Source organism: Dromiciops gliroides, chromosome 2 (assembly GCF_019393635.1).
Source record: "Dromiciops gliroides isolate mDroGli1 chromosome 2, mDroGli1.pri, whole genome shotgun sequence".
Lineage (NCBI taxonomy): Eukaryota > Metazoa > Chordata > Mammalia > Microbiotheria > Microbiotheriidae > Dromiciops > Dromiciops gliroides.
The window spans coordinates 405,537,927-405,554,638 of record NC_057862.1 but is presented as its reverse complement, the minus strand read 5'-3'; the positions used below and the strand labels follow the sequence as shown (position 1 = coordinate 405,554,638).

Below are 16,712 nucleotides of genomic sequence, written 5' to 3'. Positions count from 1 at the left end.
GTTCCTTCCTTTCTCTCCTACTCCCTCTCCCTCCTTCCTTTCCTCTTTTTCTTCCCTTTTCTCTCTTGCCCAGGTTAGGAGAACAGTGATCATTTGTGGTCTGCAAAGCAGGGAAGCTTTGACCTGCTCCATTTCTGACCTGGGTCAATTGACCCATCCTTAAGCAGCTTGGTGGCCCACCAAGTGTAGAGGCTCACCATATTAGTGCTAGAATTAGTGTGGAAGGCAATCTAATTAATTCCACTGCAGCTCAGAATTAAGCTCAAGCCATTCGCCAGCCTTAGCCTCCCCAGGATCAAGGATTACAGGTATGTGCCGCCATATCTGCTGAGTGCCTTAATTTTCAATTAGGATTTGGGAGGTTTTCTGGATTCAGGTTTTGTGTGGGGCTTTATCTGGAGGATGGTATTAGTGCTGGCAAGGTCACCTAGACAAAAAGTGATGTTTATGTCTGATGCCTGAAAGTTCACACTTAAGGGTAGAGTAGCAACCTCTCCAGCATCCCTTGGAAGAGAAGAGGGAGAGGGAGAAAAGGAGAGAGACTGAGAATCAAGTCCATGGGGGTAAAGGAGCATGTCAAGGGAGGGATCCAAGAAATCTTCTGTCTTGAAGTCTTATTTGTGAGGGGTTAAAGTAAAACACGTGATACAGTCATGGCTTTTCTTCCTAGGAGCCAGGCCTTCTTAGCTTTGCCTCCAGGCAGGAGGCAGTGTCTTATCTCCTCCCTGCCAACCTTTGTCATCTCTGAAGGTCAATCAAGGGGGCGTCTTTTTTGTTTTTAAAGAATTTTGGAAGGAAGGGCCATGCCCCATTAAAAAACAGAAAGCTGGTTCTACCATTCAGAAAATGTAGCTTATTGGGTACCACATTTTTGAAACAAAGGGGCCCTGCCTTGTTAATAAATAGAAAACTGACCCCTCAGTATGTTGGCCCATTGGAAATTACTCTGACATGAGACTGTGTTCTAAACTGAAGCTGAGTGAGTATGGCGTGATGCCATTCTCTGCCCTGCCCATTCTGAGTATCCTGAAGGTAACTTGGTTACATTTGTTAATAGGCTAGCACCAGATCACACAACACGGCTATACACACTATATCATGCCGCCCCTTATGATCTTTGCCATCCCAGCTTTGGATGCTAATGTTGACTGCTTCCAAACAGAATCTCTTACTTTGGGAGTTCGGTATTCTATTCCATTGGTTCCAGCCTGGTATTTAACTTTCTCTAGGACTCAGTTTCCTTATCTTAAAAATGAATAGAGGGGCAGCTAGGTGGCACAATGGATACAGCATAGGCCCTGGATTCAGGAGGAACTGAGTTCAAATCCGGCCTCAGACACGACACTTACTAGCTGTGTGACCCTGGGCAAGTCACTTAACTCTCATTGCCCTGCAAAAAAGAAAAAGAAAAAACAACACAAAACAGAAGTGAATAGGACTGGATTATATGACCCTTAAAGTTCCTCCCAGCTCTGACCTTTTATGATTCACTCTGTGTATAGTGAACTCTTTATTATCTAGAAAAGTGGGTTAAAGCAAGGGTGAAACAGTCCAAAGCCATGCATTATCCAGGGGTCCATTCTGTTTCTGCTTGGCATGTGTCGTAAGCTTTTAGTCATTGTTGGCAACAGGCTTACCTTCCTAATTATGTTTGGCTCAGGCAAATGTTAAAATTAGTCTTTATTTGCTATGCCAGCTGATAATGGGAGGTGGTTATCCAGAAGTGTTCTGAATATAAGGAGCATGTCAGCCTAGGATGAAAATTTTTTAACTATTAATAAGCCACGTGCCTTGTACATGTGATGGCTAGCATCCAAACACTGGACTGAAAAACCTAAATCATATTAAGTCTTATAAAGGGCTTGCTAGCTAATTAACTGGGCTGAGAAGAGGTGTTGCCCGTGCACTGACCTCCCTGATTTGTTTTAAGTCCCCACTAAAATCCTCCAGGAATCCTTACCCACCCCCTCTTAATTCCAGTGCCTTCCCTTTATCAGTTCTATCCTATTGATACTGTATATAATTTGTTTTGTATATATTTGTTTGCATGATGTCTCCCCCGATAGATTCTAAGTTCCATGTGGGCAAGAATTGTATTCCAACTCTTTTTGCTTACCCAGTGTTTACCTGACATATAGTAGGTGCTTAATAAATGTTTATTGATTGATGCAGTTGAAATATGGTTCTTGTTGTTTATAAATGGTGTTGATTTAGCAATAACCATTTCCAAAATGTAGCCTATTCTTTCTAAGATGATAATAATTAGCCAATCCTCATTGGATAAGAATGAGATTAGCTTGCTAATGTTGATGTTAGCCAGTTTGGGGACTTTACACTGAAGAAGTGTTTTGTGTTGATTTTTTAAAAAGACCAGATTCTTCAACCTCAGAGAATCATAAATCGATTGTACATCGATGATGTACCCAACACCATGCTATGGGAGATACTCAAGAAAAGCAGAACATGTAGCCCTTTTCTTCAGGAGCATACAGTCTGACTGGGGATGACATACAAGAATTATATGAGAGTTTATAATAAAATCAGAATATGTGGTATAGATTTTAACTGCCATTGGACATCAAGGAATGGAGAGATCTGTGCCACTCAGGATCACCAGGGAAGGTTTCACAAATGAGTCAGGGCTCAAGCTAGACCTGAAGCCCAAAGAATGTGTATAGGGGGTGTTCATGGAGATAATTTTCCTCATGGGATTTACTTTCTTGGAGGGAAGGCCACTGGGATCGTTTGAGTAGCAGTGTTCCCTGTTGATGGTGGTAGCCATCTGGAGCAGGGGGGGAGGAGGTGGGGGTGTAGGAGTCTGTTTTATTTCAACTCACCTCTTTTTCTTCTGGTGCTGTTTGGGTGGCGCCAGCTGTCAACAGCTTGAGGCCTGGGTGGGCTTTGTGCCATCCCAGTCTCAAACTCCCAGGGCAGATAATGCTATTAGAAAGGGTGAATGGTCCATGGGAAGGTGACAATTTACACTCAAATTGTGCTCTCTTCAGAATTAAGTGATAATGTCTTGGATAGCATATTGCATCCCTATAATGCACCTTCTGTTATGTCTGATGATCAGAGTCACAGCCCATCACTACAGGTATTTGCTTTTAACTCTCCATAGCTGGAGATTATACTTTTTCTTCTTCTTTTCTTTCTTCCCCCCTTTCTTTCCTTCCTTCCTTCTTCCTTTAAAGAAAGAACTGGGGGAGGGGAGAGGGAAGAGACTGTCTTTGATCTTGCTGAAGGAAAAAAAAAGTCTGTTCTGTTCAGGCTTTTGGCTAACACAACAAACAGTGTTTAAAATTTAACTTTGCTTAATTAATTAGTAATTCTGTTTAATGCCGTCTGATCTTCATCCAAAAGGTATTTTGAAGCATGAGAACTGAACATCAAAGTGATCTGGGTGAAGATGGTCAAGTAATGCGTTTAATCTGGCAGTTGCTGTGGGTGGAATGGAGCCAGATTGGGAGCTAATGGGAAATAGAGCCCGTAATCTGGTCAGTGCGCATGGTACTGCTTTCTTCATGGCTTGAGTGTGAAAAATGACAAAGGGCAGGCTCAGAGAGGGGAGCATGGGTGGGGGCGGGGTGTACTTTACAGATAGCAAGAATTGCCACCTTCTCCTGTAACACCTTTTATGCCCATAATTTGGTTAAACAAACAAACCAACTTGATTATTCTGCCCTTCTTTCTGGGTGTATGTGGGTTTTTAAAGAATTAAATAAATAAACACTGCCATGGCATCCACTGTTTATAGTAAATCCCAAATGGCTGCATCAAGATGTGACCTCCTGGGGCTGGGACATGGGAAGGGGAACATGTGGCAGGGGACGAAAGGAATAGGCAGATAATTGGATCTTCCCCTGGCACCAAACTGTGGATCTGAATGTTATTGTTCCTTGGAAATAATTTGACCTTGTTGGCACCACAGTGAGCTCCAATTAGCAATTTCCAACAGTCTAATGGATGACTTGTCACTCGGCATTGCTGTCTTATGACTGATGGAGCAAGATTAATTCTGTTTCAGGAGTGTTGAGGTACTTTTTTGGGGGGGGAAGGTGGTGGTGGTGGTGGAGGATTTCTTTTTTTAGGAGGGGTTTGTTGGGGGAAGGAAAGGGGGCACTGGAGTCAGCATGAAAATATCCTTCCTATATTTTTTGAAACCTCTGCACCCTTTGAACCAGATCAAACTGTTATCTTAATTAATAAGCAATTCCTGAGAGGGACCAAAATAAATGTCTGGGATGGTTTCAGGATGTTTTCTGTGCCATTTCTGTCAGGTGTAATTAAGCAATGTAACTTGCCAAAGGACAGGGTAAGAGGATGAAGTATCTTCTGGACCCTGACAGGATTGGGGTCCCTGGGTGATGGGGAGCACCTTGATTTCCACTTTTGTGCCTATAGTCATTGGGAGGGATTGGACCAGTTCCTTCATTGTCAGTCAATCAACATGCATTTATCAAACACTTACCATGTTCAGGGCACTGAAATGAAGGTTGGGAATACAAAGAAAGACAAAAAAGGAGTTTAGCACCCGGTGGGGGAGACAAACATATGTGGCAAGCTAAATGTAGAGTAGATGGAAAGTAGCCTTAGGGAGGGAGGTTCTAGCAACTGGGAGGATCAAGCAAGGATCTCCTTTAGAAGGTAGTGTTTCACCTGTCTTGACAACAAGAAGCCAGGGATTCAGAGAGGTGGGGGTGAGGAGGAAGAAGATTCCAGGAATTGGGCACAGTCAGTGTGTATAAGGAAAATTAAGTAGGTCAGTGTAGGTAAATCAGTGTGTGGAGGGGAATAAACCATAAGAAGACTAGAGAGATAAAAGGTGGCCAGGTCATGAAGAATGTCCTGTTGGTTAGTAACAACTCAAAGCTGCTCACCCCACTAAGGACTGCAGCGGTACCCTAGGGGAGGCAGACTGTCTGCTTCAGTGGATTCAGTTCAGGTCAGGTTAGTCATCAATTAAAGCATGGAAACAGAGCAGTTAGAAGGGACTTTTCATATCTCCAAGTGAAAAGGAAGAAACCAAGAGAATCAGGATTATCTTGTCTCTTCTCTTTCTCTCTCTCTCTCTCTCTCTCTCTCTCTCACTCTCTTTTAGGGAGTAGGAGGAGAGTAGGAGTAAGGAAAGAGCAATGATAGGGGTTTCTTTCTTTGGGCTTTATCAAAGACAAGTTGAAAGGAGATATTGAACCTGAAGGTAGTTTGCTGATAACTTTCTTTTGAACTTTGGGTTTGGTTTAGATAAGCATGGGAGGCTTGCATCTCTAGCCAGGACCTCTTCTGAGTTAAGCTAAGCGGGGTGCTTTGAAGATTGAGCCCTCATTTTTTTTAAAGGATGGTGATTGTTGAGGGAGGGGACTTTGAAGCTTAAAAAAATTGTTTGCATTTAAACTTGCTGCTTGTCAAGATGGAGCCAGTATCCTGGTGTGATATTCAGTTAACGGTATTTTGTATGTGTGTGTGTGTGTGTGTGTGTGTGTGTGTGTGTGTGTGTGTTTCTTCTTTAATGTGGGACCTCCCTCCACCTCATTCAGAAAGCAAACTCATAGTTTATTATGAGATCAGCTTCTGGAATGGGCACACGGAAGCATTTTTGAACATTTGAGGGGGTAGCTAGTAGATGGTCAGGTTTGTCAGGACTCACCCCAAGTTTAGAAAAGCTAGATGGAGAAGCCTGGGAAGCCATCAGGTAGCTTCAGCTCATGACTGAAAATGAAGCCTAGGGAAGTAGCTATGACATTAGTCAGTCAGGGCTGAGCTTATATCCCTAAGAAGCTCTTGGTGGCTGAGTCTATGTAGTTCTAGCAACATGGAAGGTGGAGTCCTGATGGTGTAGAGCCTAGCTTCTTAAACTGTGGATCACGTGGGATCACAAAAAATTTGGCAGCAGTAAAAGGTTATGTGTATCTATTTTATATACCTATATACCTTGGGTCACATAAAAATTTCTTTGGCAAAAAGGGGTTGTGAACGGAAAAAGTTTAAGAAATCTGATGTAGAGTAGGCAACCTTATTCAGGCAGATTGTGTTGATTGGCTTGAGATCGTGACAGAATTACTCAGTCCTCCTCTAACCTGGGACTTTAGAAACTTTGCCCAGTGACACCCACTCCTCCCCAGGTGTCCCGCACTGCTGAACAAATTTGGATTTCAGTAGGATGTTGACTAGAGAAGCAGATAAAGCTAACTGGGTAGGGGCTGGGAAAGGTATAATTTGGCAGCTCAGAGAAATTGACGACAGGTCCTCTAGAAACAAACCATCTTACAGGGATGAAGGGTTCAGATGACAGGGCAATTCGTGAAATTGTTAACATTTTACACCATTTTCTCCATGAAGTTATTCCTGATCCTGTCCCTCCCCCCTCCCAGCCTAGTGAGTGGTGATAGTTTCTTCCTCACTCCCCTTCCTTCCTTAAAATACACATAGGACTTTGCTTGCCACTTCTCTTAGGCACTTTTGGGTGTCTGGACTTGTGATTTCATCAGAATAGGAAGCTCACAATAAAGAATTTCTCTCAACCCAATTTATTTTTGATAAAGGAAATCTCAAATGAAGAAATTCCCTCTACCAACGTATTTTAACCTGTTCTGCAACTTTTTTCCTTAGGAAGTGGCTGGGGAGCCATAAAAATTCATATGACTTGCCCAGGGTCATCTCATCATTTGGGGCCAGTCAGGATTTGAACCCATGTCTTCCTAACTCCTCAGCCAGCTCTCTGTCCACTATACCATGTTACCTCTCCCTATGCTTTTAGCACATGCATACATACATACATACATATACACATACATACATACACACACACACACATATATATATATATAATATATAAATATATATTTGTTAACCATATTCATCTATTAGAATGTAATCTTGCTGAAGGTCAGGACTGGATCTCATTTATTCTGTCTCCCTAAGTACTGATAGGTAATTAGTGTTGGTTGAATGTTGAACACTGAGATATAAGCTCAGTAACCTGCCCACTGCATCCCAAAGTATCTTAAGTCTTCAGTATGATGAAGCCCTGCTGGAACAAATTTAGTGGGTAGAGTGTGACAGGTTTTTTCCCCAGTCATTTTTAGACTTGTCATTTGCATCATCCAATCAATAAATTTCTATTAAGTTTTTAAGAAGAGTTGGGGTTTGCAGTTGGGATTAGGATCTCCAGCTGGGCCCTTGCTTTGGTCTGTCTTAGGGATTTATTGCTTTTGAACACTAAGGAATTAAGACTCCCTGCTGCCTCTTCCCCCAGGGTAAAGAGAAGAGAAGGATGCTTTATGTCACACCTGCCTTCCCCCTGCCTTTCCCCTACCCTCCCAACCCATCATAAATGAGACTACTGTTGGATGCGCAGGAACATTTCAATTCAATTCAACATTATTCCTGCTATAAATATTCTCACACGTGTACCTGCAACCTGCCCAAATCAGGCAAGAACCAGAGGACCAGATTCTGTCCCCAAACAATTCGAACTTGGACAAAGGCTAATGTCTGCCTACCGTCTCTGACCCCTTTCAGTTGTCCACCCTTTTCCTTACTGTGGGTATACTCAGCTTTAAATGAATCTTATCTCAGACTCTAGATTCATACTAATTAAAAGGTAATAATGTGGATTTACTAAGGAATTCTATAAACACAAGAAGCAATCTCCTTTTTTCTATGAAAACCAGAAAAAATAATTTGAAGGTCATCTAAGTAATTTTATTTAATTTTGTTTTGAAGAAAACTTATCAAACTTCCTTTCACCTGCTTTTAAAATTTCCAATAAATAATACATGTTATTACACAGAAAACATATATCTCAACTTTGAATTTTGGTAAGTTAAGCGAGATGGAGAGAGTATGCTGAATGTTAAAAGAGGAGAGATAGAATCAGACACTGAGAGACAGATAGGGAGAGATATAGAAAGTCATACAGATAGGTATTTGGAAGGAAAACACAGGACACATAAACCCTTTCCTCACAGATATATAAGGGAGAAAGAAGATGGAATAGCATCCTTATGAATAGACAGAAACAGACAAAAAGAACAAACTTCCATGGAGGACATTCCCTTTTTGTGACCTTTTAAGCTACTGCTATGAAAATATGAAGCTATGCTGGAGCCCAGAGGGAAGACATCTCTTCATACTTCTCTTCTGGAGCAGATTAAATTATGTTAAGGGCTGTAGAATCTTCACCAAAGCTCTAAGTAGTGAGCTACATTAGAAATGTAATTTGTTTTTACAAAATTTGATTTCCATGTAACTTTTTAGAAATGTGACTCTTGTGTAACTTATACTAGTATACTTTTAGTGCACTTATATTGGTCTATGGCTCTTATTTTTCTAATTTATTGCCCCTTTACTTATTTGTCTGTGTTAGTGTCTGTCATCGATTATAAACTCCAAGAGGGAAGGAAGAGCATCTGTGCCAGTTTCTCTATATAGTACTATCCCCACCCCAACCATGTTCAGAAACTTCCTAAATGATTTCTGATGATTAAAGTAAAATCTGATAATAAAATTGTATTTTTTCCATCAAAAAGGAAGGTAGGATTTATTAAGTGTCTACTATCATTTTACAAATATTATCTCATTTTATCCTCATAACACCCTGAGAAGTAGATGCTATTACTATCCTTATTTTACAGATGAGGAAACTGAGGCAGGCAGAGGTTAAGTGACTTTCCCTAAGGGATCATACAGCTAGTAAGTGTCTGAGGGAGAATTTGATTGCAGGTCCAGTGCTCTGAAGGCAAATATTGTCATCCCCACAACCTCTAAAATTAAAGACCCCCCCAGACATTCCATATTCATTCACATTTTACATTTGCACGTCATCACTTATTAAGATCTGGGCTCATATCCATGGAACTCTAACATCAGTTTATCTGGATCTATTTCCATCCTAGACTGGCTACCCTAACCAAGTTTTTGGTATCTCTGTGGGATCCAGTCTTCTAATGGGGGTAGTCTATGCCTTTTCTACCATCTACATGATATAACTTGCTCAATGTCTGCATGATCTAGGGCCTCTGACACCTCTAGACCTACTGCAGAAGGTGGTTACTATTTGGCATGGGAATCCATGAAAGGGCTTTACATCATTCTTTCCATTGCACAGCAGCACCTGTCCTCTGAGATGGTCCAGTTTACTCTGTCTATATGTTCTGCATGACTATAGTCATTTGCATATAGTCTCTCTCATTAGAATGGGGGCAACTTGAGGACAGGGACCATGCTGGCCTTTCTTTGTATCCTAAGTCCTTAGCACAATGCCTGTTACATCACACTAAATTGTATGCAGTACTTTTTATGAATGCTTGTTGATAGCATCACTTTTTCAATTTTGTCATGGAAAAGCAGGTGGACATGCCAGTCATTGCAGGCAGTCCTGTGGGGTACCAGTTTGGCCATGGTCTTCATGGACACTCTAGGTATATAATGAAGAGTACTAGACTTGGAGACAGGAAACTAGGATAGAAGGAATACCAGTTCAGTTCCAAGAGGGCACTGACAAGGGTCAGAAAGCTTGACTCCTGTTGTGATCTTGGGCAGGTCTTTTCTCTTCCATAGGCTTTAATTTCCTAGCCTGTAAAATGAGGGAGGAGGATCAGGTGATATAGAAAATCCCTTCAAAGCCTACAATCCTGTTTTCTCTTCCTCTCTTTGTGACCTTAACAAGTACTTTACTTTCTGAGCCTGTGTCTTTTTTTCTTTCTCAAAGTGTTGTAAGGAAAGCAGTTTTTAACCTAAAAGCTTTATCTGGATAGGTATCATCATGATCCTCGTCATCATCACCACTACCACCCATCATCATCATCATCATCATGATGACAAAATTGTGCATGTGTGGCTAACCTAGGCAGTCTGCCATTTTCTAGTTCCTCGGACATACTGAGCTTCCTTTTAGTAACCTATGTGAGATTGGTCATGCCTATGTGACCCTTGGCAAGTCACACAGGGACGATCAATCCCATGCAACTTACTAAGGGGACTTAGACACTGAGCCTCTTGAAGCCTTTATTTCATTATCTGAAACATGAAGGGATTGGATTAGTTTCTCTCTAATGTCCCTTCCAGCTCTAAACCTCATGTTTTCATGATCCACAAATTCACCAAAACCCTTCTTAAATTTCTTTGTCTCTTGACATCTTTGCCATCTTTCTGATTAATTTGACTTGCCCTAAAACTAACTCAAGAAACTGTTCCCTATTCCTAATGATTCTGGGCTTGGTAAGCAAGCCTGCCTCCACTCTCTCCGTTCTGGGCATGATTCTGTAGATTTTAGCCATGTCCACTTGTGTCATTCCATCTGTAAGCTCAGGAGCAGTGCCCATTCCTGGGTATGGTAAACCCTGGTCTCCCAACTTGGGGGAAGTTTGGATAGATTCATTGTTTGCTCAATGCTTGGAAGCTTTTTGCTTCTAACTTTGTTTGCAGGGCTTAGGTGGAACTAAAGCAAAAGTAATGCTGCCTGTTTTCCTTTTGTCCAGCTGTCTCATTTCTTGAAGGTCTTAGATATCTTCACATGTGTTAGTTGACTCCCAAAGCTGTTGTTATCTACCACCATTACCCAGGTTACTCTTTCCAGAACAATGGGTGGAGTCAGCTTGATCAAGAAAGGCAGAAGGGTGTAGTGGGATCTGGGGTTGGGGATAAGAAGACAGGTTTTAATATTGGTGTCACTACTAACTTTTAATGTGACAATTCACTTGCTATTTGTCTGCACTCAGTTTCCTTATCTGTAAAATGGGGATAATGATGCCTGTCTTGTTGAGATTGTGAGGAGAAAATGTGGTGGCATTCTGAAAACAACAACTTTTAAGCACTTTTCAAATACAATGTATCATTATCACTCATCGATGAGACAGATAGATGCTCAGTTATATTATTATATTATACTATTGCATATTACTATATATTATATGTAATGTTATATTATCATAAAAAGCATTTATTAAAGGTTTATCTACTATGTTCCAGGCACTGTGCTAAGTGCTCAAGATACAGAGAAAGACAAAAGACAGCCTGTGCTCTTAAGGAGCTCAGTCTAGTGGGAGAGGCAATGTGAAAACAAATATTCTGAGACTAGTTTGAGAGGGAAAGCACAAAGATTAAGGGACACCAGAGAGCAGGAATCAAAATATTTGGCACATTGTACCACTGGATATTTGGCACAATCAAAATATTTGGCACATTGTAGTACAATGGCTACAATTTTAGATACATGGGAAACTAAAACCTGATGCGGCCGTTGTGATTTTGGAGTAGAGAAGATAAAAGAATGTTGCGGTGTCTGAGACACGCGATTGTGGGAGAAAGCTTTGGTGCCCTCCTGTGACCTCATTTGGACTGGTCATATGTACAGTGACATCAATATGAGGTCATCTGGCCTCCCACCCCCTCCTCCCATTCTGTCTTAAAAGGAACTATCTATGCACAGAGGAAAAGGATAATCTTTAGCAGAAAGGACAGCAAATGCCCTGGGTGAAGGGCGAATCATTGACAAGGCTTTTCTGGCATGGAGTCCTCCAGCTCACTCAAGATGTGCATTGTGTGTTGTGTGTGTCTGTGTTCATATGCGCCCACACTTTCTCCTAACACTGTTGAACTCTGTGAGTCCCTGCCCTCTCCCACGGACATGAATTATACATAGATGCATGAAGAAGCTGTGTATTTTGTAAAGCCCTTCCTTTTTTGTAGGCCTTAGGCAGTTGTAAGTGGGCTATTTCCTGTTGCCTCTGGGCTATTGAGGCTACTGTAACTCCCTCCCTTGATTCCCCTGTCTTACTTTACTAAAGAGGTCCATTCCTCTTCTAGGTTTTCTTGTGACTCCAAATCAAGTCTGTCAGGAAACTCCAGAGGGTGGTTAGGGACAACATGGGGAAAAGGGCTATTGAAAGCGCAATTCGTTTGGATGGGATGCTGGGAGATCTCAGTTTTCTAAGCAAAATGGGAACGACAGAGACATTTTTACAAGTTCACCTTCACTAAGGTACAGGGGTGTTCCTCAGAGCTCAGAGAAATCACTGCAAGGTATAGTATAAAAAACTCTCGACCTGGCTCTGCAACTAACTAGCTGTCAGTAAGTATATAAGCATTTATTAAGAGACTGTGCTAAGCCCTGGGATATAAAGAAAGGTAAAAGACAGTATCTACGTTTGAGGAGGTTACACTCAAATGGGGGAGAGAATATGCAAATAATTGTGTACAAGCTATTTATAGGATAAAACTGGAAATACTTAATAGAGAGAAAGCATTGAAATTAAGGGACAGGGAGAGGTTCCTGTGGAAGGTATGATTTTTGCTGGGATTTGAAGGAAGCCCGGGAAGTCAGAAGACAAAGATGAGGAAGGACAGTATTCCAGGTAGGAAGGACAACCCAAGAAAATGCCCGGAGTTGGAATATGGAATGTCTTGTCTGAAGAATTGCAAGGAGGCTGGCGTCACTGCATCTGAGTATATGTTGCCTTAGACGAATTACTTCATTTTTCTGGGACTGGGCTTTTTCCTTTGTAAAATAAGAGTGGTAGACTAGTTGTTCTTTTTGGCCCTTTGCACATAAAAATCCTGTGAGCTTATGAATTTGCAGTAAAATGACAGTTAGAGCTCAGAGGATCCCAGCACTTGGGAAGGAATCAGTGCACAGTATGTTTAGCACCATTAACTAGGTCCAGATTGTGAACTTGCAGAATCCAGCTTTCCTCTTAGTCACCAGTCACTGTATGGTTTTTGCAGTGTGCACAAATCTTCTGAGAGTCTCCTTGTCAACTTTTCTCTCTTACCAATACCTTTGCAGTGTCTTTGCCTCCTGAGAAGACAGATGGGCCAGGGAGTGGAGATGAAAAGAAGGCTGAGAAAGACAGTGAATCTTGCCCCAGCTCCAAGAAACAGCTGAAATTTGAAGTAAGTTTCCTCTTCCCTGGGGATTGGGCTGAGGCTTAGGCTCTGGCTCCAGGAAAAAAAAAAACACACACAACAGAAAAAACCCCCACCTCCTTATTCATATTTTGACGTGCTTGTGAAAGAGGGGAACTCTTGCCAATCCAAACCATTAGACAAACCAGGACTGTTACCTCTGCTGTTACCCTTTTAAATTGGTTCTTCAAAGCTCTTTCTTCTGCCAAGTTCTAGAGACCTTTCATTAGTTTGTGACTATTTTCTGACATGGTTGAACCACCCCCCCCCCCCGCCCCCAAATAAAATCCAACTTCCTATACTACCTACTCTTGGCTCTAGCCACCATTAGACACTGATTTTTGCCTAAGGTGTTTCTTGATTAGAGAAATACTAGAGGGGGCCCTATTAGGCATTGGAAAGGACCTTAGAATCCATCTGGACCAATAAGAATCCCTTTCTGCAACCCATCTACAAATGGTTACCCATCCTTTGCTTAAGATGGGGGACCTGTTAACTATTATTGTCCTAAGTTTCTGTGTACAATCCAAATCCCTTTCCTGAACTCCAGTCCTAAATAATCAGCTGCCTGCTGGACAGCTCCACCTCAGTATCTCTTAGGCATCTCAAACTCAACCTTTTGAAGACAGAATTCTATTTTCTAACTCCTATAAATTGTATTTCTATTGAGGGTGCCACTATTCTTCTAGTCACCCAGGATTTGGACCTTGAAACCATCTTTAACTCCTCCCTTCCCTTTATCCCCATTCCTCATATCCAGTTGCCAAGTCTTGTCCATTTCACCACCATATTTCTCTAAACTGTCCCTTTCTTTCCACTTATAAGACCACTTCCATTCAGGCCCTTAGCACATCTTTTTCTTTAGTCTCCTAATTGGTCTCCCTGCTCCCAGACTCCCTCTTTTTAGTTCAACTTCTGCACTCCTGCAACATTCATCTTCCTAAAGCACAGGTCTAGTGATGTCACTTCCCTTTTCAACCCCTTCAGTAGCTTCCCAATGCCTCTAGGAAAAAATATAAACTCCTCATGGATCAACTCAATATAAAGGTACTTATTTGTGTGATGCAGTGAACAAAAGATAGGGTAAGTGGTCAAGAGGTCTGGGTTCTAACCTTGATTGTTCTACTGGCACACTGTGTGACCATAGGCAAGTAATCTCTTGTTCTCAGTTTCCACTTCTGCAAAAATGGGGTGTCTGTAGCTACTTTCCAATGCCTCATCATATATAGTATATGCAAGGTATAGAAGCAACCATAGCTTCTCAAGGGCTTTGACAGCCAAGTAAGCTCTGACAAGCTTTGTTTCATTGGGAAGGTTTCTTGTTTGGGCCTAATGGAAGACTCTATATTATCTAAGGAGCAGCCTGGCTGAGTTGGGATAGACCCTTCATCCGGGTGGTCACAGGGTGATCATGTTTTTTGCCCATAGCAAATCACAGACTTAATAAGAGTGCTGAATTTGGAGTCCAAGGGCTTAGGTCCAATCATGGTGGTCCTGCTTTGTTACATTGGGCAAATCACTGCCCCTCTCCAAGTCTCAATTTGTTCTCGTCTGGGAAAGGAGGGGATGGAATTTCGTGATTTTTGAATTCTCCCTCCATTCAGAAATTCTTTGATTCTTTGAAATGAGATAATGAAAGATAAAAATAAACAATTCTTGGGAAAAACCATGACTTTTCACATAAATCAATTATTTATTATTACATTGATTCAATTTTAAGTGGAGATGAGTTTTCATCATCTTGGCAGATTGACTCCAACAAGAAAAAGAAAATGGATCATCACCCTGTAAAATGAACACTTTTTGCTTTCCACTACCATCAGTTAATTCGATACTAATTCAAATTCCCCTTCTTACAGACCCTCTGATTTAAGCACTACCTTATTTCCTTTGAGCTTGTGGATGATATGAGACTTAATGGAAGACAACTGGAAGTAGGATTCTTGGTGTTTTATCTCCCCTGGATGCCAAAGTAAATGACCCCACTTTAGTTTTTTTAATGGCTGTGCAGGTGACAGCTTCATAGCTTTAGAGGTATAAGGAGACTTCAAGGTCATTTGGTCCAACCTTCACATTTTACAGCTGAGGAAACTAAGCAATTAAGTGACTTGCCCAAGCTTTCACAGGCAGTAAGGGACAGAGTCAAGATTTGAGCTCTCTGACTCTAAATTTAGCATAGTGTGTCATGGTGCTCCTTGAACCCTGAGTTCTGGTTTGGGTGGGGTGTGTGTGTGTGTGTGTGTGTGAGGAGATTATGGGGCTAAGAGTAATGGAGCTAGAGGTGTCTTTTAAACCTTCCTATACCCCCTACATTCTCGGTTCCTTGTTTCCCTCACTATCTCCCCCCCAACCCCCATATCCAATTGTCAAGTCTTGTCCATTGAACAAAGCTTTTAGGGGCTAACTGGGACATAGGGAGGAGGGGCTTCATCTGGTTAATCAAATGAGATGCTATTTGTAGAGTGCATAGCACAGTGCCTGGCACATAGTAGGTGCTATATAAATGCTTAGCATCTTCCTTTCCCTCTGCCCTGTTTGGCTCGGTCTACTTGGAGCTTATTGAACTGTGCCTATTGTCAAGGAGCAGCCAGTAACCGACACCAAAGTTAGCCATCCTGCCTCTGCAGACTACCACATTATTCACCAGGCACAGCACGAGGTCACTGGGAGAGGGAACGCTTGTTCAGCTGGCTGGGGCATGGGGGCTCTTAACATGTGGTGAGAAATCAAGCACAGATAAGTAGCTATTCTGTTCCCATATCCCTTATTTCTGCTCCCTCACATCAAAGCATCCTCCACACACAGGCTCAGAGGGGCTGGGAAAACAGGTAAACGGATTCACTTTACGATGAGGTATAAAAGAAGAAGCAAATGGCAAGTGTGTGTGTTTGGGTCGGTGGAGGCGGGGGAGAGGAATGGGCGGGGTTCTCTCAGAGTTGTGTGTATGCACATAGCGTGTTGTGTAACATGAAACGATGCATCTGGGAGCAGAGCTGGGACACTTGGCAGTTATCAGATGGGCTTGTTACAACTGAGGGAAAGCTGCCTTTGAACACAGCATGGGATGGGGGGGACCGCTAACTGCTGTAGGGAATTGGTTTCAAGTCAGCGGGAGAAGCCAGGTATTCGAGAGTCTGCTTTCTCTTGCGCATTCTCTCAGAAGCTGTTTGAAGCTGTTTATTTTACCCTCTGTTGGGTAGTTTTGCCTGTTGACTCTGCTGTGCTTGGAGGGAGCTGGGGTGACAAAGGTTTGGGGTTTCATTTGGGGTGGAGGAGGGAAGCCAATGGGAAGGAGATAGACGTAGAGTGGTTTCCATTCACAGACTGTGGCCATTCATTCATGTTTTCACTCATTCATTCAACAAACCTGTGCATTAGGCATTATGAAGAAATAAACATGAATGAGGCATGGTCCTTGTCCTCACAGAGCTTTTAAGATAGCAATAAACTTAAGGGCTATTCTGGATTGTTTTTTCCCATTTTTATATTATATGAATTGGAAAGGACAACTGTGGTCATCTAGTCTACCATCCCACCTCGCACAGGGATCTTCTACAAATCCCTAGCAGGATTCAACTACATGAAAACATCTAGTAATGGGGAACTCACTGTAGGACAAGCTAGCCCATTCCATTGTTAGACTGCCTCAGTTGCTAGACATCTCTTCATTCTATATACCGAGCCCAAAACTTCCTCTCTGTAACTTCATCCCACTGGTCTTATCTCTGCTCTGGTGCCACAGAGTAAGTTGGATCCCTGTTACACATGGTAGCTTGCTTCTCAAGTATTTGAAGACAGATTACAGT

General features: G+C 42.1%; 1 protein-coding gene across 2 annotated transcripts in view; it reads left to right on the top strand.

Annotated features, from left to right (window-relative positions):
- The window catches only part of NKD1 (NKD inhibitor of WNT signaling pathway 1), a 119,163-nt gene that overhangs the window by 85,474 nt on the left and 16,977 nt on the right, over positions 1–16,712 (top strand). For both annotated transcript variants that reach the window (XM_043981412.1, XM_043981413.1), the window contains one exon: positions 12,788–12,894. In XM_043981412.1, the coding sequence (XP_043837347.1) occupies positions 12,788–12,894 (107 nt within the window). The remainder of the gene's footprint in view (positions 1–12,787; positions 12,895–16,712) is intronic.